The sequence below is a fragment of the Callorhinchus milii genome, unplaced genomic scaffold (genome assembly GCF_018977255.1).
Source record: "Callorhinchus milii isolate IMCB2004 unplaced genomic scaffold, IMCB_Cmil_1.0 Scaffold8, whole genome shotgun sequence".
NCBI classification, from domain to species: Eukaryota; Metazoa; Chordata; class Chondrichthyes; order Chimaeriformes; family Callorhinchidae; genus Callorhinchus; species Callorhinchus milii.
This window is the reverse complement of record NW_024704749.1, coordinates 2270973-2294002: the sequence shown is the minus strand read 5'-3', so window position 1 is coordinate 2294002 and position 23030 is coordinate 2270973. Positions and strand designations below refer to the sequence as shown.

At 42.8% G+C, this 23030-nt stretch overlaps 1 protein-coding gene across 1 annotated transcript in view; it reads right to left on the bottom strand.

Annotated features, from left to right (window-relative positions):
• The window catches only part of mapk1 (mitogen-activated protein kinase 1), a 55977-nt gene that overhangs the window by 10110 nt on the left and 22837 nt on the right, over positions 1-23030 (bottom strand). Inside the window, exons 2-4 of the mRNA XM_042337239.1 lie at positions 8904-9101; positions 8006-8195; positions 415-531 (exon numbers count right to left, since the gene is read on the bottom strand). Of these exons, the coding sequence (XP_042193173.1) occupies positions 415-531; positions 8006-8195; positions 8904-9101 (505 nt within the window). The remainder of the gene's footprint in view (positions 1-414; positions 532-8005; positions 8196-8903; positions 9102-23030) is intronic.

Genomic DNA, 23030 nt, shown 5'->3' with positions numbered 1-23030 from the left:
GGCCTAATATCACGCACGCAATGTGCAATTTAGAGAGAGAAAGAGCGTGTTAGGACACACACATACAGTACTGTATTAAAGTACTGCTGGGGTTTAACCAGCTGGCTTGGCATTGGAAGCACGGTCTGGCAAACTTACCACTGCTTGCCCAACTAGAACCACCCTATTAGGGTGATGTCATAATTTTAAAATGATGAAACATTTTCACTATTATTAGGGTAACTTGAATAGACTGATAATAGTGTTCTACACTCAGTGTTCAACATGACCGTATTTCACATTTGTTTAACCCTGCCCCCATTGAACTATGAAAATTGGGGCAGGGGGAGAAAGAGAGTGCATCACCTTATATTCGCAACAATACAGTGTGTACATAATACAGATAGATAAGTAAATGCAAGTCACCAAACTTACCTTGGAATTGAGCATGATCTCGGGGGCTCTGTACCAACGGGTAGCAACGTACTCTGTGAGGAACCCAGTGTGATCATGGTCTGGGTCAGCAACACGAGCCAGTCCAAAGTCACAGATCTGTAGGAGGGAGAGGGGGAGAAACTGGTTACTTTTATTTATCCTTTTGGATTAACACAGGACAGTGGGATTACAGCACCCGCAGCTCTAGGCACAAAGATAACTGGTAACATTTGAATAAGAGGACAGAGAATTAGCATTATACAAAGCCTGGTCAGTGTCAGTCACACTTGTCACGACCCAAATGGCACTTCCATTAGAAACAAGATCTAACAATCAAGGTAAAGGTCATTTTACGATCCGCCCAAGGCCCCGAAACCTTTCATCTCAAGGCTATGGTAAAACAAGCTGGATCAGGCAGGTTCAGGATAAGAGCTCGGGATGAGACTGCAAAAGTTGCTTTGTCTCGGATTGAACACCGGGAGTGCAAATGCACACAGGCAAACCTTACAACACCACCACTACATTTGTACAGTGCCTTTCAAACCCAGAAGAGATTCATCCTTTTCCACTCACATTGCTCTGTGAACCGGTCGGCGTAGGGCTCCAGTGTGTCTCCACAATGGAACACGCTTGGATTGCACAGCACTGTAATTCAGTTTGATACAAAGGAAACTAACCCAGGAGATGTTAGGTCAGATCGCAGCCCCTCTGCATCGGAAAATTACTCCTAGAACTATTAGCAAAACAGAGATAAAGTCGCCAAAATACAATAAAAATTGTATCCAATGGACACCATACAAACTGAACTGAGCTGCAGGAAGGCACTGCTGCCAGGCCGTCAGAACAGCTCAACAACAACAAGATTCCATTTATAGAGCGCCTTTCACGTCAGGAGGACGTCCCAAGGCGCTGCNACAGTTGGGTCATGACCCGAGGAGGGGGGAAATGGTCAGGGTGAGGGGAGGGAAGGGAGGGAGAGAGGAGGGGGAAATGGTCAGGGTGAGGGGAGGGAAGGGAGGGAGCGAGGAGGAGGAAGAGAGTCGAGAGGGGAGCTGAAGGCACGGTCAAAGAGAAAGGTTTTGAGACCGGCCTTGAAGGAGGAAAGGGAGGAAGCGGCGAAGGCACTGGGGGATGGAGTTCCAGAGCCTCGGGGCTGAGAGGCTGAAGGCCCGACCACCGATGGTAGGGCGGTTGGGGCGGGGGACGTGGAGCAGACCGGAGCCAGAGGAACGGAGGGTACGGGCAGGTAGGTAGGGGGATAGTAGGTTGGAGAGGTAGGAGGGAGCAAGGCCGTGAATGGCCTTGTAGGTGAGGATGAGGATCTTGAAATCAATCCTCTGGGGGATGGGGAGCCAGTGGAGGCGAGCGAGGGTGGGAGTGATGTGGTCGCGGTGTCTGGTGCGGGACAGTACACGAGCTGCAGAGTTCTGAATGACCTGCAGTGTGGAGGGAGGTGGCGGGAAGGCCGGCGAGGAGAGAGTTCCCATAGTCCAGCCTTGAGGTGACAAAGGCGTGAACCAGGGTTTCAGCAGCGTGAGGGGTGAGGTAGTGCCGTAGTCTGGCGATATTCCGGAGGTGATGGAAGGCGGTGCCAGTTGTGGTGCGGATGTGAGGGAGAAAGGACAGCTCAGGGTCGAACAAAACGCCGAGGTTCCTGACTGGCTTTGAGAGGTGGAGAGTGCAGCCTTGGATGCTGAGCCTTGGAAGCTCAACGTCTATCATTTAATATCATTATGGATTACAACAATATTAGACTCTTAAAACCAGCTGTAAAATTAGTAAGTCTTAGTTTCATATTCTCAAAACACCCGAGATCTGCCCTCCAAGTAATAAAAGGCCAACATGTTTATCCAGTTTATGAAAAAATAAATGAATAAAGGAAGCTTGGAATGTAACATCAATACTGAATGTATAGTTTAACACCAGTCAGTAGGAGCACATACACCAAAATGAACAGGTTTGTGAGGTGTGAGACTTTTGCAGGCAAGTAACTAGACTGGCTCTACCCACATAACACAGCCCCATTTTTAGGGGCACTGCAGGAGTCTAACTGCAGTCTTAGACACCACTCTTAATTTCTTAGTTTAGGAAGTTGGGAGACAACTCAATCTGATTTTCAACCAACATTATTGAAATAAGACCTTGGTTCATGGTGATTTATTAATTTGCTTCACTACTTTTGATAGCCAAGATCAGACGGGGAAATATGCTATTAACTTGCACCTTATTCTTAGGGCTTCTGATATTTGGTTTTAACTAATAAATACCAGTTACCCTTGATACAAAAAAATGAAATTGATGTCCATCCGACAGAAACCGGAAATGATTACTGAACTCCGAGGTGAGGTTCTGTTCAGATGTTCTAGTGTGACTAGCGCACCCTCATGCGTCAACTGCACTTGCATTACTCTCACTCTCCACCCACCTTTCCTGTGTGTGCAGTCTAGTGTCTAGTGAAGCATTTGTCAGGTACGTCTAGTGAAGCGTTTGTACGCGAGGAGGGAGGCACTGCACATATGAGGGTGCTTCTACCCTCCGTGTGTGTAGGTGTGTCTTCTCATAACAGTAACAAAACCCTCCCCAAAAAAACAATTTAGAAACACTCGAAAATTTTCTTTAAAAAACCCCGAAAAACAAAATGAACAAACACCGAAAAACAGTAACCCTATTTATTTTATTCTTCGGCAAAGTGCGGGAGCAAAGGAACTGCACAGGTCTGAAAGAATTCCTAGTAGGTATCAATTCATTAGAATAAACATGATAGATGACATTACATTTGAATACCATTAACACTTGTAAAAGAGGGGAAATGCACTATTGATTCATACTAATGCATCGCAACTTATGGTATCTGTGCATCGGATTGTTCTCCATTGCTTTTACATCGAAGATCAGTTACACACAGCAAATTCCCTTCAATGTTCTTCCCATTGAAAGCTACTTACAGGTCTCAAAGAAAAATAATATTCTTGTCTCAAATCTAGCGAGTAGCCAACAGCTGTAGTAGTAGTAGTAGGAAGCACTTTATTTTATGGCCATCAGCCTACACTACAGTTAGACATCCAAGGCAACTGCTGCCATTAGAAGCATGAGATCATAGAGAAAGAACACTGAGGAGCAAGAACAGTGGAGCACAGCAGCAGCCAGACTACATCTGACGGTGTGTTTTAGGTTTTGGAAGAGACAGCTGGAAAGAAAATAAGCACAGAAGACTTTCACTCAAAAAGTGCCACATATCCGTGCAATGCTTTGTAACTTGGCCAGGAAGGAACAAACCCAACTGGGAGGTGGATTGGAGTGACAAAACCAGTTGACTATTCCTCTGCCCTCATAATCTAAAAGTTTGATCTCAATTGTCTCCTGGTGAAGAGACTATTAGTAGCACAGGTTCACATACTGGGGAACTTCCTTGGTGGGTATGCAGTGACTTCCTGGTCACTCTCAATCACTGGTTGGGTGTGAACAAATGCAAGAGCTCGCATGTTATATTAACCCTCCCCCCACCCCCACCACCACACACACTTAAAATAATCTTCTTGCTGTGGATTGTATTTCAAGACCAATCTCTCCCGTGGCATATTATTTTCATGGACTATTCAAATAACACTCCTCTAAATGCCAGGTGTACTATTATGTTTGCAAATCATTGAAGTTTTTGAAAAAGAATTGTTGCATGTGACGTAGCACGTAATCATCTCATCAAACCGTTAAAAGCACTTCACAGGATTGTATTGCAAAGGGTAGTGATTGTGTATTTGAGGCAAAAGCACCGGGCAATTTGCACACGACAACATCCCTTAGCCACAAAATGAATGACCAATTTTATCTGAAGGATAAAAAAAAATGTATTAAATGGACAGCTTTCTAAAAGGGTGCTGAACTGGCAGCAACAGTTTCCAGCAGCCAAGTTCACTAGGAGACACTGCCTTCTCTTTTCACACAGCGCTTTAACATCCATCGGAACAGAGAGGGAGGAGCTGGTTTCATATCTCATGCGAAGGATGGCACCTCTGACAATCTAGAAACATAGAAACAGGAAGAGGCCATTCAGCCCCTTGAGTCTGTTCCGCCATTCTATAAGATCAGGGCTGATCTGTACCTCAAGTCCAATTACCCGCCCTTGCCCCGTATGACTTAATACCCTGACCTAACAAATATCTATCCACCTCAGTCTTAAAGATGTGAATGGATCCAGCATCTACAGCCTTTTGGGGGAGAGTTCCAGATTTCCACTAACCTCTGAGTGAAAAACTGCCCCTGATTTCACTTCTATATGGCCTCGCTCTAATTTTAAAATTATGCCCCCTTGTTCTGGATTCCCCTTCCAGAGGAAATAAGTTGCTCTGTATCTCCTCTATCGAATCCCTTTATTATTTTAAACACTTCAATTAGATCTAGCACTGCATTAGAGATCCTACACTGGCAATGCATGCAGATTAATTTGCATTTTGTAGTTAGTCGATAAATTTACTTAATGGTACAAGAAATTGGATTGCATTAGCCAAACAATTCCAGTAAAGGGTTTTACATTTTAAATATGCAATCTGAATAGTCTATAAATGTTACATTAGTTTAGGCATGAATATCAATTTCCTTTCCTTTCAAACTAGAGGCCTCCTTGAACTCTAGCAATGAATATTCCACAATTCAGGAAAGTTCATTGCACTCTCATTAAGTTCAATCCTATCCATCTTTCTGGATTAGCCTTGCACTCGGATGCAATGGGTTAGTTTTATGGCTTTATTAGCAGTTCCTCAATAGCAGTATTTTTAAAGCTATCCCCAGAATGAACTATTATCTGGGTAAGTGGAGACCGATTATTATTTGAGGTTCTTAGTGGAAACTCGTGTAGGATTCGGCACAGTGCCAAACCTCAGTCCATCCTGTATGTCTGAATCAAGCTTAATATGGTGGTTGAATCTAATCGATTATAACTGAACAGGCCACTTACCCCAGGGCGCACTTTATTACTTATACTGGTAATGGTTTCCAACAGCAGCAATGTCACATTAGCCATTTAACCCAGCCATGATTAATGAAATCAGCCTGCAACAGGCAGGCCACCTGTGGAATGTAGGTGAAAAGGAGTGACAAATGCACTGTCAGCACTAAATCCAGCAAACCATCCAATATTATTTTGGTCAGTCGGGTGTCTGACACGCAGAAATCCATCATTATGCTTAAAGAGTATCCAAACTAGAGTTCTTACTAATTCATGGAAATTCTAGATATATTTATTGGCATAGAATAATGCACGCTCTCACCCTGGAGGGGCTGCATCCTGCTTTCCTAATTCCAGAGAATATTAGATGCAGATGGCAAGAGCTAAGGCTTAGGGTCCTCACGGGTAGCTTTGGGGTCCTGCTGGGAGTCTAACCAGCTAAAAACTGCAAACTTGCTATTGATAGCATTGTCTGTCAAGCATTCTTGCTGCTTGTCCAGCTAGGATCACCTTTCCCATTAGGACTCTGGCTTGCAGGGGGAACAGGAGCCCCGATTGCCTTTCCAGGTCCTGCTGATGAGCCAGGCTGGGCTGTGCTACCATCAGCAGTGCCCTGGAGTACTGCGGACTCGCCGGGCTGAGAAACTGGACAACCAAGACCACCTTGGCTCAATTCTGACTTTCTGTTGCCGGAATGTCACCTTGAAGTCAGTTCAACACAGCAAAATTATCTTGAAATATAGTTTGCTTGTGAAAAAAAATTGCACATCTGCACATCCTCCAACTCATCAGACACCAGAGAAGATGGCTAAATGTCCACCACACACAAAAAAAAACACAGGCAGGGAGAAGATGGGAGTTGGAAAATAACTGATTCTGACACAGGAATACTGCAGTTACAATAGTTTATAAATACTCTCGTTTTTGCATTATTTATTCAATATATACCTGAAAATAACTCAAATGGATCAGCTCCCAAATAGCAGAGTGGATAGAATTGCTGCTTACAGACCAGGAGCTTGCTGGGTTTGCAAAGGGATTGTGGGATGGTATTCCTTTGGAATTCCACCCGTCTCTTCACCTTACTCCCTCCCTTGCCTTCTTCAAGGCATGCCCCAAAGACTCTCCTCTTCGACCGTGCCTTTAGTCACCCTCCTCCTCCTGCCTTCCTTGCCTTCCACTCCTCCTAATGCCAGCCCCCTGCTTGGATCCAAATCACTGACTCTCCAGCACCTTGAGATATCCTCCCGACGTGAAAGGCACTATACAAACAGAATTTGTTGTTGTTGGTTGCATGGAAAGGCTAAATTGGCCCTGACCTTTGCAGGGTCAGGGAGTTAAAAACTAGACAGGGCTTCTGCTCCTAGTTTCTCTTCAGCATCCTCTACGGGTTGTCACTGCGTGTGACAGCCAGATGGGGAGGGGGGTAGGCTTGGCTGTGACTCCGTCTGCGGTCAACTGGTCTGCTGACCATCACTGCCAAGGCTCACACGTGAATAACGGTCACTTGGGCAGGGATATCGGGGCTCACCACCGCTCACAGAACTGCATTCCAGTGGGGAGAAAATTAGAAACATTTTGGACATCCTTTTTAGATTAAAAAAAGACAGTTGACAGGCTTTGTTATCCGAATGAGCTCAACTCTAAACGGGCTCCAGCTATAGTACGACACCGCAACGTTTACAAGTAATTTCTTCCTGCTGAGGGAATTCAATTGGGAGCATCCGCCCACATCTTGCACACAGGCATCATCAGAGCATCTCCCTCTTTCTCTAGTATCTAACAATGTATCTTAAAATCAATTGCTATAGTCCGACTGAATTAGCAACATCACAGCATCCAAACAGATGTAGAAACTGGACTGAATTGCCCAAACCTATTTGACAAAGGACATTCAGTAGGAAGGAAACCCTCCTACAACCATTTGAGCATGAATTGTAACCCAGGTCCAAGTTATGACAGCTGTGTGTTCCACCCCACTGCCTCAAAGCTCTGTACGTGTCTGGATGAAATAGCAGCAGTGAAGCAGAAAGCGATTTAAAAAAAAAAGTCCACATTAGTGCTATAGTTTTTATTATGCAATAATGAATTCTTCATAATTGTATTAAATCATTCTACCTACACAGCTCCCCAGAATAAACCATTTTCTTCAGCAACTAGGCTTTTATCCATGAGGAGAACAGCCCCATAAAAACATTCAAGTAAAGTGACCCAATTACTTTATCCTTTCTGTCATTGGAATAACATTTTGGAACACTGCCTCATTCATTTTCACCTCTACATTATCCTGGTGTAACATAGCACTCTGAGTAGCCCATTTCCAGACATCCGCCAATAAACTGTCCAACACCTGTGCAAGACTATCTTGATTTACTTTTCCTTCTCCCTATGACTATACACCTCACCCTAAGGAGATAATCCATTTGACTTTAGAAACACTGGTACTGACCACACATTCTTCAGATCTTTGATAATAACAACAATCTTTCCATTTGATATAACACCTTATGTCTTCGAGACGTCTCAAGCACTTTACAGAAAATAATATAAAGTGAATATTTTATGGACAAAATGCAATCTTGATGCACTAACTTACTGACCTGTCCTCACACAAATAGTTCTTTAGTAAAAACAAAAGTGAAAACTAACCTTCAAGTCGCAGGTGGTGTTAAGCAGTAGGTTGGATGGCTTGAGATCCCGATGAAGGACATTGGCAGAGTGGATATATTTTAACCCTCTCAGGATCTGATACAGGAAGTAGCAGATATGATCATTGCTAAGGTGCTGAGTCTTCAGCAGTTTATACAGATCAGTTTCCATCAGATCCTGTACAATGTACCTGCAGGAAAGTCAAGGAGGCCACAATCTTCTGAAAATGGTTACACAATGTAAAATATGTCAGGTAACTTGTCCAAAGGAGTGATTAATTAACAACATTTTCAAGATGGAGGTAAATAAATATTTGCTGGGTCAGGGTACTAAGGGATATGGGACAAGGGCAGGTAACTGGACTTGAGGTATAGATCAGCCATGATCTTATAAAATGGTGGAACAGGCTCAAGAGGCTGAATAGCCTACTCCTGTTTCTATGTCTATGCATGTATAAAATAAAAAAAACTTAAATATTAGCACTCTAATAACAGATTGTGGAGGATACGGATTGCCAGCAGCACTGTAACTGTATTATACAGAATAAATGCAGTGCAGAGTGTGAGGTAACTACATGGTATCAAATTAAGGGCTGTTTTGAGCATTTTACTTGGAACTAGAGTGAAATTGTCAATCATTTCACCCAAGCAGTGAGATTTTCTTCACTTCAGTCAAATGCTACATTCAAGCTCCCGACCCAGAGGTAAAAGGAGTGTGCCACTTATTGTGGTTCAGACAACAAGCACTTGATAGGAATTCAATGGTCATGTTTCTGGATAAACCCAAGTGTCTGACCTTAAGCACATTTTTACCCCAAAATGTTCCATATTACAACAAAATAAAACCAACGATTCTTAAGGACAGCTGGACCCAGCTTTCTGGAGACCTGGAAGGATACACATCTTTCATCTGGTCAATGGTGGGTGCACGGATGATATCGTTGATGCCAATGATATTCTCATGTTTGAAGCGCAGGAGGATTTTAATCTCACGAAGGGTTCTCTGGCAGTACGTCTGATGTTCGAAGGGGCTGATCTTTTTAATGGCCACACGAACTTTGTCCACACAACCTTTATTCATATTGTCATAGGCTGAACTGCAAAATACAAACATAAATATTTCACTGCAATGCAACATGGACCAGTTAAGAGATTTTCTGGGTTCAATATTAGAGACCCAGAGCATCAAACATGCAAAACAGGTTTAATGATATTTTATTAGATTGAGACAAAAGGAAGCTGTACCCCGCTAAATGATTGAACATACTGTTGGCCCATTAGGCTGACATGCCAAAACACTGCACCACTGTAATGCTAGGTGATCTGAATATTATTCCTAAAAAAAACATGCATATCTGGAGGTTTACATATTGAAGTATTAAATGCAGCACTGCAGAAACTCCACCCAGCTCAACACTGCAAAGTCACTCCTCTCCTGTCCACAACTCTTACGTGGGTGTCTAACTGCTTGCAAGTACCGTGCACATCTACACGTCCTTGCGATAACCAAGTCTAAACAGCTCACATTTTGTGGTTTTGTTGAACAAGATAGTGAAACCCTAACCTATGTGGGGTTTTTTTTTTGGTCTGACACAGGCTGAAACCAATCACCGTGTTTACGAGTATCAAAACCAGAGTACGATGCATCCCACCTATACAGTGTCCAAGCAAAGGTTCCACTTGCCCACCACAACCCCCAGGTAACCAATAAAATCAACAATTGGGACACTGATGCTTTGTATCTTCCAATCGATACCCTCAATATCTTCACTTGCATTGTGCAGAACTAGGATTCCACACTTGGGGGCATCCACCACCGGTTTGCTCTGGGGACCCAGTGTTAAAGATAAATAAGTAATCCTTGCATTTGATATCACGCCTTATCACGCTTTCAGGATGTCTCAAAGCCCTTCACAAAATATACTGTGAAGTGAATTGACTGTATAGTTTGTGGGTGAACCACGGCAGCCAATTGTACACAGCAGTGTCCCACAAACAGTTGTGGATTGAGTGACCAAGATGGTGAGTGCAGCATAAAAGATCCCCAGTTGAGTCCGCCAGCAGCACAATATTGTCCACAAACATATCTGCACTCTCTCTATGCAGAATTCACATACTAAGCCTCATCTCAATTTGTGCCCATGAATGATTTCAGTGGGGTTTCCAGAACCCTTCTACTGCTGATTTCTAAAGTATCTAAATCAATCCTGCAAGTTACATCAATGGTTGTGGTATTTAAACCTCTTTGCTCCCAGACAAGCCACACAAACCTTATTGTGCTTTAATCAAACTGCTGAACCATAACTGAAAATTGGGTGGAGGCGGGTGGGAAGGAATAAGGCAATCTCCTTATAATTGAGATTGTTTTATATTTGGAATAATACAGTAATTTGGAAGTCTTGGCTTAAGATAGAATGAAGCAATGAGTTTTGAATACTCCCCATTATCTCTGCGACCTCCTAAACCATCCTGCTCGCTCGCTCCACTCAGTGTCCCCGGCCTCACTCGCCCCACTATTGGCAGGCGGGCCTTCTGCCCCCACCCTCCATCCCGCAGTCCCTCCTCCTCGCCCCCTCCCTGGCCTCCTTCAAGACCCATCTCAAGACTCTCCTCTTCGATCTTGCTTTCGATCTCCCTGCTTCCCCCCCCCTGCCCTCCACCCTCCCCAACTCGGGTCCAAAATTCTGTCTGTCCAGCGGCTTGGGACGTCCTCCTGACGTGAAAGGCGCTTTACACATGTAATGATGTTGTTGTTGATCTGCCGCTCTGACAATCCCCTTTAACAGCAGTTTTGAACTTTTTAAAAAAAAAAGTTATTTGCAGATTAAATAGAGAGTGTACCCAGGGATTGTATTATGGACAAAAGACATACAAGACTCTTTACACAAAGCAATCGCTGCTGGAGCATTATTGAGTGATTACTTATCGATGGCCTTTCAACAGCAAGTGGCATTTTCACACAATAACCACAGCTCGAAGGAGCACTTTGCCATCACTTTGCCACTTTGCCATCAGCTTGAGCATTCTGCACAAGTCATCTCACAGTGTAGTCGTTCTCATTCCAGACTGATAAATCCTGAAACAGAACTACATAATACCTACAAGATGCTCTTTCATTTGTCAACAACTTCGTACTCAAAAATTGCTCAATATGAAAAGAACTTGCCACTTGGAGAAGCAAATTCAGATAAAACTGAAGCATTTAAAAATAAAGGTTCTGATGAAAGATCATCGACTTAAAACATTAACTCATTTTCCTCTCTCCACAGATGCTGCCTGACCTGCTGAGTGTTCCCAGCGACTTCTGTTTTTAATTTCAGATTTCTGGCATCTGCAGTATTTTCCCTTTTCTTCCCTCTCATTCAAAAATAAACTGGACCCTCAAACACCCTCAGGTTCACAGGTTGCAAATTCTAGTCTGTACTGAAATCAGCTGTTTTACCCCCCACTCCCCCCGCCCCAGGCCATGAAGATTGAAAAAAAAATCAGTTATTCTTGATCACAATCTAGTGACTTAATGTTAAGGTTTGGACATGGATGGAGGGTAATAGAGCAATACGAGGACAAGATCATGCTTGGTTCGAATGTCTGTACCATCAAAGAGTCTTGATATTAACCATCCAGGCTGTCACATGAAACAGCACCTTGGAAGTGTACCCCAATAACCAGAGAGATAGGGGGAAAATGATCCAAGTCAGTCCTGAAGATTAATGTGATATTGGGATTAATTTACCCACAAAATATACAGTAAATTCACTTTATGGTATATTCTGTAACAACAACAAAATTACATTTGTATAACGCCTTTCATGTCGGAGGACGTCCCAAGGTGCTGAACAGAGTTACAGACGCGAGCTGGGGGTCAGGGTGGGGGAGGGTGGAGGTCAGCGGGTGAAGCAGGCAGATCAAAAGCACAGGAGAAGAGGAGGGTCTTGAAGGTGGTGAGGGAGGGGGCGAGACGGAGGGACTGCGAGATGAGGTTCCAGAGGGTGGATGCTGAGTGGCAGAAGGCCCGCCCGCCAATAGTGGGGTGAGCAAGGTGGGGGAACGTGAAGCAGGCCGGAGCCCGCCGAGCGGAGGGAGCAAACGGGTAGTAGGGGTAACGTAATGTGCTTTGAGACATCTCGAAGACGTGATAAGGTGTTATATCAAATGCAAAGGATTATTATTATACATTCAAATCTCTCCACCCTGCAAAATGTCTCAGTAAGCAATGCTCAAATATTCACAAATCTATCACTGAAGAGGTTTCTGGAGCTTCTGAACTAGTGTCTTCCTTGGTTTTTCCATACTATAAGAAACTGTCCTATGAATATCTTGGCAAGAGTTTATGACATCTAAACAATTTCATTGATATCAATGAAGGTTAGCACTGGTGGAGAAACACCACAAAAAAAACTTTGCCAAAACTTTGATCAGTAATTTAAAAAAACTGCCACACAACGATGGAGAGATTAATTACATACAGCATTGCCACCAATATTTTAATGAGTTTCCCCACTTTTTTGTAAAAAAAAAGCATAGCAGGAGCTGAAAGCAAAATTACAGCATAAGAACAGGAATGGCTTTCACACACCCACTCTAATAGATGGATAATGTGTAGCACAGTCTCGGCAATTCAATCACATTCGAGGAGGTATTGGATTAACAGTTACAAGCGTGACTGACTGATTGCTTAATACTGGGTCATCACAATTTTACAATGTAACTAAGCATATTTCTTTAATAACCGGGGCACTGAATTTATTCCCTTCTGAAGTAACTGAAGGCAAGTGGGTCGGTAACCTTGCTCTCTCTCTTGCTGTTACAGTATAAAGGTTTAAGCGCTCTGAGACGCTGCCCTGCGGGGAGGGCGCTACATAAGTGTAGGTTTCGAGTTGTTGTTGAAGGGTTACCGGCTTCTCTGGAGAAACCATCTTATTCTAATCCTTCGTCCCTTCGCCCCCAACCCAAATGAGATGGATTCCAAGTCCGATCACACTGTAATTGAGGCTCCCTCTCTTGCTTTTAATGGAGCTTCTGCAACAAAGTGTTTTATATCTGTACATCTATGTAGCTCTCACTGAAACCTCAACTCCAGTTAACTGACCCCGCAACCCTGAAGCCCAAGGTTTTAACACGTCTAGGTCATGTGAGATGCAGCCAAAGAAAAACAGGGCGCAACCACAACGATTATACTAACTCTAGCAAAGCAAAGCTCCAGAAAAAGAAAATACCAAAAAACGTGCACGGAGTAAACTACTCTTGGAAGTTCACAGAATGAACGGCCATTTGAGCTGTAGTGCTCATGAGGAGCAAAATGCTCCGAGTTATAAGTGAAGTGCTTGAACCTGATATCACAGGGCTATTCTAGCTTCTAACCATCGAAACTGCAACCATAAAAGATGACCAGCCGGCTATCGGGTTCAAGCACTCCTCTTATAACTCGGAGCACAGTAAATGTTATGGTTGATTATAAGTTTTAGTCTTCAGTCCATTTACAGGAAGTTGAGTGAAGTCACTGGGGTGAAGTGTAGAGCAGTAGAAACCAAGGTGCGGAATCAAGAACATCCCACAAGCCATGATTTGGCATTGTAAGTATTTCTCTAGCAAAAATATGGCACAAAATGGTGATGTGAATATTATAGGTATCAACAGAATGTCAAAGTGTAAACATTTAGTGATTAGGCACGACAGAAAATACAGCCACTACACTACAGTAAACCTTGTGAAGTGCTTTAAAATCTTTTGATAACAACCTAAGGCATTATACCAAATTCAAGATTAATAATAAACATTCGTAGAAATCTTCTAGGAGAAAAAAATCCTTGCATCGATAGTGGTTTACAATGCTGAAACATTTCAAGGTGCTTCAGAGCTTTTGCTGGAAAGCCTGTATCTGTAGGTGAACATGACAGCTAAATTGCACACAGACATATCCCACAAAACAGCCATTAAGTGAATCACCAGTTTGTTATCGAGGGGATTTTTGGCCAGGATACAAAGGAGAAACAGAGCTTGGTTTCAACATTTCATCCAAAGGACAGAAATGCAAGGTACTTCATAGATAATAATAATCCTTGCATTTGATATAGCGCCTTATCACCTCTTCTAGACGTCCCAAAGCGCTTCACAGAATATACTGTAAAGTGAATTGACTGTATATTTGTGGGCAAAGCGAGGCAGCTAAGTGCGCACAGTGGTGTCCCAGAACTTGCCAGGGGAAAGCTGAAAGAGATCTCGGGTTGTTAGTTTGCTCATTGCCCACAATGCCAAAAATCTGAGGTAACAATAAACAAGGCATACAGGAATGCTGAGCTATACTACTAAATCAATTGAGATTAGTTCCCCAGGCATCAAACTGGAGCTGCAAAGTGTTCTGTTCAGGCTGCACCTCGAGTATTGCATTCTGTTCTGGTCACCGTGACATAACGGGATTGCACCAGCACTAGAGCCAGTGCAGGGGAGAGCAACAGGATGTGTTAGAGGATTGAGCATCGATTAGACCAGCCTGGGCTCTACACTCCTGAGAGAAGACGACTCACAGAGATCCTCAGATTTAAAATGGAACTGAAAAAGTAAACCCAGATCAATGCTTTAGGATACAACAAGACAGCAGAGCAAGGGGACATATGTTTAGAGTTCAAATGGCAATGTCAGGACAGCTACCAGAGAAGTTTTTCTTTACAGAGGGGAAACACTGGAACAAATTGCAACGTAAGGTTATTGAGGCCAAGACAAAGACTCATTTAAAAAGCTGGGGGGTGTTAGATCAAATGGACTGAAGTACCTTAAAACAAATTGTGATCACACCTCTAACAGTGCAGCATTCCACTAACATTGCATTGGATTGTCAGCCATGAGCTCAAAGACATGATGTGAGGCGTGAACCAACTGAGCTAGAAAAATAGATATGGGTTGGAGCCCCATCACAGCTGAGTACATCCAATTTCCATGTCCACTACTAGCCACACAATATTCCATAACCATGCAATGACATATTGCATTTAGTTGATATTCTTTAACTGGAAAGTCCAGTTTCTGAGTCAGTATTTAAACAATTGAGTATCTAAACCAATGTTCCACTTACACATGTCACCAACATAATGAAATTTCAATTGGTTTGGAATGGAATGTACACACCCTGCTTATCAAATTCTGGAAAGTATTAGATGCAGGTTGGCAAGAGTCCAGGCTTGGGAACCCCAGAGTGTCCACAGTGCTGGTGTTTAGCAAGCTAAAGCAACATAGCTTGCCAGAGCAAGCATTGTCCCACAAACTTCCCTTGCTGATCGGTTAGGATCATCCTTCAAGCAAGCTCAAACTTTCGCTTGCAGGGTTAACGGGAAGTAAATGGAAAGAATCCCTGCTCCCAGTGCCTGTCCTTCCAAATCTTGCCAATAATCGGACTAGCTGATCTGTCATCCGTCTTGGAATATTGCAGACTTGCCTGGGTCACAAACTAGACTACTGAGACAATTAAAGATCAACCAAATAGTCCACTGGTAGGCAGCCCAATCCCAGGCACTTGGATCTCTCCATCACTCCCCACCCCCCCAAGATCATCATAAGGTGGTCACTGGACATCAAACAAGCACAGGTTTGAGCAGTCACTAGGTGGATAACAGGCAACTGGAACTCCTTGATGAGCAGCACCATAGCATGAAATACAAGAGAGTGTTTCCACCACCAATAGCCAAGCAATGCATGATCCAATACGATACCACTTACAGCTCAGATTTGCATGAATAAATGACAAGGCAACACTTTCAGAGAAGCCGGAAATGTGGTGGGGGAAGGGGGGAGAGAAGATGGGGAATATCTTAAATTATATTATAGCAAGCTAAAATAAGAGCAGAACATTTGAGTAACTGAATTATGAGCTTGTTTATTCAGTAGAATAAAATTACCATTTATTGCAGGATTTAATATTTGGGTGAGCTCAATAACTACAATTTACAAGATTTTTATCATTCAATACAAACTCTGAATATTGACTGCATGACATTGTATTAAGTTTAAAAATAGGAATAAAAATGATGGCTGGTGAATTATTCTCAACATTCGGTCCCCTTAATATTCTCTCTCTGCAATACATCAAGTCAATATAATTAGTTGGGTCCATTAGTCAATAATCTGACAAGGTCTCACCTCGCAAAGAACATCCAATTCCTGTGATGTACTCACAAACTGGCAAGGCAAAGGTGTAAAGCAATCCTAGCAGTTCTCTTAATACTTGAAAAATTAAGAGGATTCTTCTGCAACAAAAATAATAATAATAATTTGATACAGCGTCTTATCACGCCATCGGGTCGTCTCAAAGTGCTTCACAGAATATACTGTAAAGTGTAGCGACTATTTTGCGGGCAAAACGCGGCAGCCAATTGCGCACAGCAGCGACCCACAAACAGTCGTGTATTGAGTGACCAAATTATTAATTTTTGGGGGAGGAATTATAACACCTGGAAAGTGATCCGCCAATCAACTAACAACCGGATTCCTACTTATGCTAGGTAAACAGAGGCGTATGGAATAAGGAAATCTGCCGAAGCTTTCACCCAGCAATCAAACCCTTAATACAATTAATACTTGCCTTTCAAGTAAGAAAGTCATTTCAAAGTACTTCACAGTATTCATTGTAAAGTTTGGTTACTATTTGTAGGCGAATGCAGCAGCCAATTTACACATAGTCCCACTAACAGCCATGGAGTGAATGACCAATTTTATTTGGGGGATTGGCCAGGACACCAACAGATGGTAAATTATCTTTTCAAATAATGCCATGGGATCTTTAACATCTATCTGAATTAAGTAGCAGAAAATTACAGCAGAGGTAGAGGGTTCTACTGCCTGGTGAACAAAATCACTACTAGATTTGTACTTTAATGTCTCGGTCAGATATTACCCACAGCAGCTGTGGCTCAGCAGGTTAATTGTTAACTTGGAAACTGCTTCCACTGTTAAGCTGGGAGTGCCTTTAACCCTGGCCTCTGTGGACATGAGCAATTTACCACTTCAGTAATTCCTAGTGACAACTACACGCAGTTCCAGTAATTGTTTACAGTTTTAACAGAAGCATTTGATAAGAGCTTGTCATTAGACATTAGGTAAGGACCATTAAAGTCAATCTCTAAATCCACAAAATAGAAGTATTTTTCAGGGTTTTGGCAAAAAAGATGGGGGAGGGTAAAACTAGTAAAAAAAATCAGGATTTATTTTGATGGAAAACTCAAAACAAACCAGTACTAAAACATTATATGTTATTGCTGAGCAGAATTACTGATACTCTTGAACACTCATGCAAGGCAGGTAGAGTTAAGCAAAATGACAACCGACAATTATTAAACAATGAAATTATTAAACTAAATTACCCACTAGATGGAAATGACTTGCAGGCAATAACGGAACTTCCAAAGGTTCTGGCAAGCAGAGGACGTTAATACTTTTGCAAGGGTTTGTTTGCCGGCTATCGTGAACGTAATTACATTTTGAAAACATTCTCTCGGCATCGTCACCAGGTCACCAAAGATGTGAGAAGCAGCACGGCTCACATATAGAAACAGATTGTGGTGCATTGTCCAAAACTGAAATACTGTCAAATCCTTATCTGACTCAGGCAATGCCAGGCTGATGCAAAACACTTTTGCTGTCTGAAGCGCATGCCATTTTTTTGAGGGGGGGTTGGGAGGGAAGGAGAAAAAAGTCACCCAAAAATACTCCTTACACTTTGCAGATACAAACGAAAAACGTATTGCACCAAAACAGGTCAAATCGAGTGCGTGACCGTGTTTCTACTCCACCTCTCCCTCTAGCATCTCCCCCATACCCCGCTAATCCTTCCCTCATGAATGCAGTTGTCCTCTTAAATGTATTGATGCTTTCTGCTTCAACTATGGCTTCTGTTAGTGGGGTCCACATTCTCACCACCCTCTAGACCTCCTAAACTCTATTTTGGATTTGACAGAGCTGTGCTACATTTCTGGCCACTCGCCATGGACTCCCCAACAGTGAGAAACAGTTTATTTATGTTTAGCTTTCAAATCTATTCATAATGTTAAACAGCTCCATCAGGTTCCCCCTGTATTGTCTTATAGCCAGAGTAAAAAGTCTCAACCTGTCTAGTCTTTCCTGATAGTTATATCCTCCCATTCCAGGCAAAATCCTAGTAAATCTATACTGACTCTTTCCGTTGCCACAATATCCTTCTCATTGTACAATGACCAGAGGCAAGTAGCAATTCACATTACATCCTGTGTGTCATCCTCCCGACATGATTTGTGCCATCCTCCCGACATAATTATAACCAAATGTAGGGATTATTATTTATTAATTTTTCAGACTAGGATCAACATTACTAACTAGAATGTGCTAGTTTGGGATATATGTGCATGCGACCACCAGGAAGGTGGAAGACGAACTAGATGGACCTTGGTCTTTTTTCGTCTAGAATTTCTTATGTTCATTCGAAGGACACGTTACGAGCCATAGGACTATCACTTCTCTGATAATTCCCACTAAAGACTGGGAACTCCTAGTCAGTTTCTCCCACTTGATCAATGAAAACATGGACATGAAAAGCACCATCGGTTCTGGGATTTCCACAGTTCTGCTCTGGTGATCAACTTCAGCCGAGAATGACAGCCAGAATGTAATATACATTTGTATTCATCAACTTTGTGTCCATGGCGTAAGGAGAGAATTCCAGGAGTTTCTGTACATCACACAATCACCTCACATTCAACAATCAACTCGTTATGGCTGTATAATTTATCTGGATTCCACAGTATCCGCCTTTTCCAATACTTAACTTTGTTGCCATGAAACACTTGGGAGGGCGGAGTGTGCACTAGGGGGTACAGATTCTTTGTACTCAGCTCCTCTTAACCCTGCAAGTCAATGCCCTGACGACTCGGATGATCCTGAGCTGGATAAACTTGCCAGATGGTGTTCGCAATGACAAACTATGCGTAATGGCAAGTTAAACTTGAGCAGTACCTCAACCTGCACCCTCCACTCAGCGGGCTCAGCCTTCTTCACGTCCCCCGCTCGCCCTCCCCACCATTGGCGGGCGGGCCTTCAGCCACTGCCCCCAGCCCCTGGAACTCCATCCCTCAGTTCCTCCGCCTTGCCCCCTCCCTTGCCTCCTTCAAGACCCATCCCAAGACCCTCCTCTTCGACTGTGCCTTCAATTACCCTTCTTCCCCCGCCTGCCCTCCACCCTCCCCAATCCCGACTCCTAGCTCGGGCCCTAAACATTGATTGTCCAAAGCCTTGGGACGTCCTCCCGACGTGAAAGGTGCTATACCAATATAATTTTACTGTAGGTTGTCCAAGCCTTGGCTCCCACCAACCTGTGCCTGATACTCACTCCATGGGGTGCATCACATTATACGGGGAAGTGTAGATGTATATGTGATGCACATATGTCTGGTTGGATACTCGAGCGTAATGGGTTTCCACAATTGACAGACACTCGGCTGACCAGATAAAATGCAGCCTATATGTGTTCATACTCAGCAAATCTCACCCAACATTTTGGCCAGGTAATAAATGGGACAGCAGCTCCTTAACCTTGGATATTTTAATCAGCTTAATAGACTCCTTTCTTCTCATTATGCCCTTGGACCCCACGTTACTGTAGTAACTGCAAATATACTAATAGTACGTGGTACTTCAATTGTACCGAGGTTTCACAAAATGAATTTACACCAAATAGATACTTATCTTGTGCATTAAGCCACCTATAAATAGTCGGCTTCAGATCAGGACGATATGCCTCTTCAGAGTACATGCAACTTTGATTATATCAACTGTTAAATTCACAGTCACTCTGACTGTATATTTAAATAAGCATAACGGTAAGTCACTGTTTGTACTCACTCTTCCTCCTCAAGGGAAAAACATCTGAGTCAATGAATTATGGGGATTTCGAGTTGAGAACTGATTTCTCATTGTGGAGTCCTGTAGCTCAGTGGTTAGAGCACTCGCTTTGCAAGTGAGAGACCTGAGTTCAATTCCAGGCAGAGGGCGAAACCTTGGGCAAGTTTCCTTACTCCACACAGAGCCTAATAATAATCCCTCCAAAAAACCAAAAACAATAATTAAATTGGTCATTTTCAATCTACGACTGTTTGTGGGACATTGCTGTGCGCAATTGGCTGCCGCGTTTGCCCACAAATATACAGTCAATTCACTTTACAGTGCGTTCTGTGAAGCGCTTTGGGACGTCCTCCTGACGTGAAAAGCGCTATATCAAATGCAAGGATTATTATTATTATTATTATTATTTCTGATGAAGAGTCATCAACCTGAAACGTTAACTCATTTCCCTCTCTCCATAGATGCTGCCTGACCTACTGAGTGTTCCCAGCGACTTCTGTTTCTAGTTCTGATGTCCAGCATCTGGAGTATTTTGCCTTTTTTTCCCCTCATGTGTGGCAGTTCACAGAATCTGCCCACAGTGAAGTTGACTCTGCACCTGGAGTACTCCACAACAGATCAGTGCAAGTCACCGACCACCCCACACATATACACCACAAATCCACCTCACTCCTTGGTCAAATGGATGAGAATCCCCTCTATTGCATATCCAGAAGCTCAGAACCAAAAAGGGAATATTTTGCTGTGGAGTTTGGATCATTTTTTGCCCTTCATACTGTATACATCCAGCAACAGGCACAGAAAGCTTTCTGTAACAGAATACTGAACACAAGTTAAACACAGAAAACCTGGCTGACCTTTCAGCTCTACTACAAATAGCAATTACACACCATACAGGGTCTCAGCAGGGATCTGGCAAACCAGCCATGCTCTACCTTTTATGGTTTTGTTACTGCTGTCATTTGGTTCAATCCCAAACTGGGCTCCGGGTTTCATACGGAGCTACGGAGTCCTGCAGCTCAGTGGTTAGAGCACTCACCTTGCAAGCGAGACACCTGGGTTCAATTCCAGGCAGAGCGATACCTTGGGCAAGTTTCCTTACTCCACACGCCTGATAATAAACCCTCCAAAAAACAATACAATAATAAATTGGTCATTTTCAATCCACGACTGTTTGTGGGACTCTGCTGTGCGCAATTGGCTGCCGCGTTTCGCCCACAAATATACAGTCAATTCATTTTACAGCATATTCTGTGAAGCGCTTTGAAACGTCAAGAAGACGTGAAAAGCGCTATATCAAATGCAAGGATTATTATTATTATAATACACTTGGGTAGCACAAGAGAGCCACAGTTCTCAAAACTGAGCATCAGCACCACCGACACTGACATTCAAAGTAAAGAACCAGTAAACGTAGCTGCTGAGGATTTGTACCCAATGCAAGAAAAGCAACTGAACATCTGGCAGGGTGGGGAGGAGAGAGAAAACAGATAATAATTATGACAACCTAGTCAATTTTAATCTGCCATCTCAGTGGTTCATTGAGACTCCTGGAGTCCTGTAGCTCAGTGGTTAGAGCACTCGCTTTGCAAGTGAGAGACCTGAGTTCAATTCCAGGCAGAGGGCGAAACCTTGGGCAAGTTTCCTTACTCCACACAGAGCCTAATAATACTCCCTCCAAAACCAAAAACAATAATAAATTGGTCATTTTCAATCTACGACTGTTTGTGGGACATTGCTGTGCGCAATTGGCTGCCGTGTTCGCCCACAAATATACAATCAATTCACTTTACAGTGTGTTCTGTGAAGCGCTTTGGGACGTCCTCCCGACGTGAAAAGCGCTATATCAAATGCAAGGATTATTATTATTATTATCATTATCACATCTCAGTGGTTCATGGCTCCTTCTTTGCTACAAGTGCAGATAAAGCACACTCCTTGTACTAAGTTGAAAGATCAGTAACTTCTAGGAAAAGGCCTTTTTTAGTTACATGAAAGTTCAAGTGCATAGGATTAACTACAAATCTTAAGCAGGTAACAGACAGACAGATTTAAAGCTGCAGATGAACATATGGATTTGAATGTAGGTGTGTTCTGCAAATTAATTTTTGCCTTTAGCTGTTCACTCTCAACAGCTATGGAACTAAGCAACAAAATGGTTTTTGAAGCTTAGCAAAGACCCCACGCAGATTAGAAACACTTCTCCTGCAGTCACATTATTAATCAAAATTTCAAGTACCTGCAATTTCAATGGCAAAGAGCAGACAGGCAATCCAGTTGGTATACAAAGTTGAGCAGTGCCACTGTTCCAGGCCAATTACAACAACAACAAAATTAAATTTGTATAGCGCCGTTCACATCACCAGTTAAAAAGAGTTCTCAATATTAACACAATCAACATGGAAGTTACATTTCTTCCTCAGTGTTATCAGCTTTCATCCATCTGCTTCAGTGAAAGAACAGCAGTTTCAACTAAGCAAAGCAGTTTGGAAAAGAACTCCCAGCATTCAAGTACATAAGAAAGTGAGAAACAAAAGATCCAAGACTCTTTCAGGGTAAATATTGGTGACTAACATTAGAGGAAGTGTTCTAATTTTCAGCACATAGATCTTTCACTTTTTATGTGAAAGTTTGCGCGATGCACAATTGTGTTGCTGCGTTTCCCATAAATACACAGCCACTCCATTTCACAGTCAATTCTGTTAAGCACTTTGAAACGTCTTTCCAACGCAAGCAAGGATTATTAATATCCTTCGTTTGTATATTTATAGTTTGGGGAACGAGCTCTAACAGTGGAGATGGCAGGTTCTGAGGGATAAGGGTCAATCAAGCAACACCCTTTGCCATAGTCTATAGTGGACTCTTAGCATCACTCCACACTCCTAAAAATAATCCCTCCCAAACCAAAAACAATAATAAATTGGTCAATTTCAATCTGCGACTGTTTGTGGGACATTGCTGTGCGCAATTGGCTGCTGCGTTCGCCCACAAATATACAGTCAATTCACTTTACAGTGTGTTCTGTGAAGCGCTTTGGGGCGTCCTCCCGACGTGAAAAGCGCTATATCAAATGCAAGGATTATTATTATTATTATCACTGAAAACCTGCACTTTGACACAACCAATTGATTGTGCGAATAAACTAAGCAGACTTGCTCAGTTAAAAC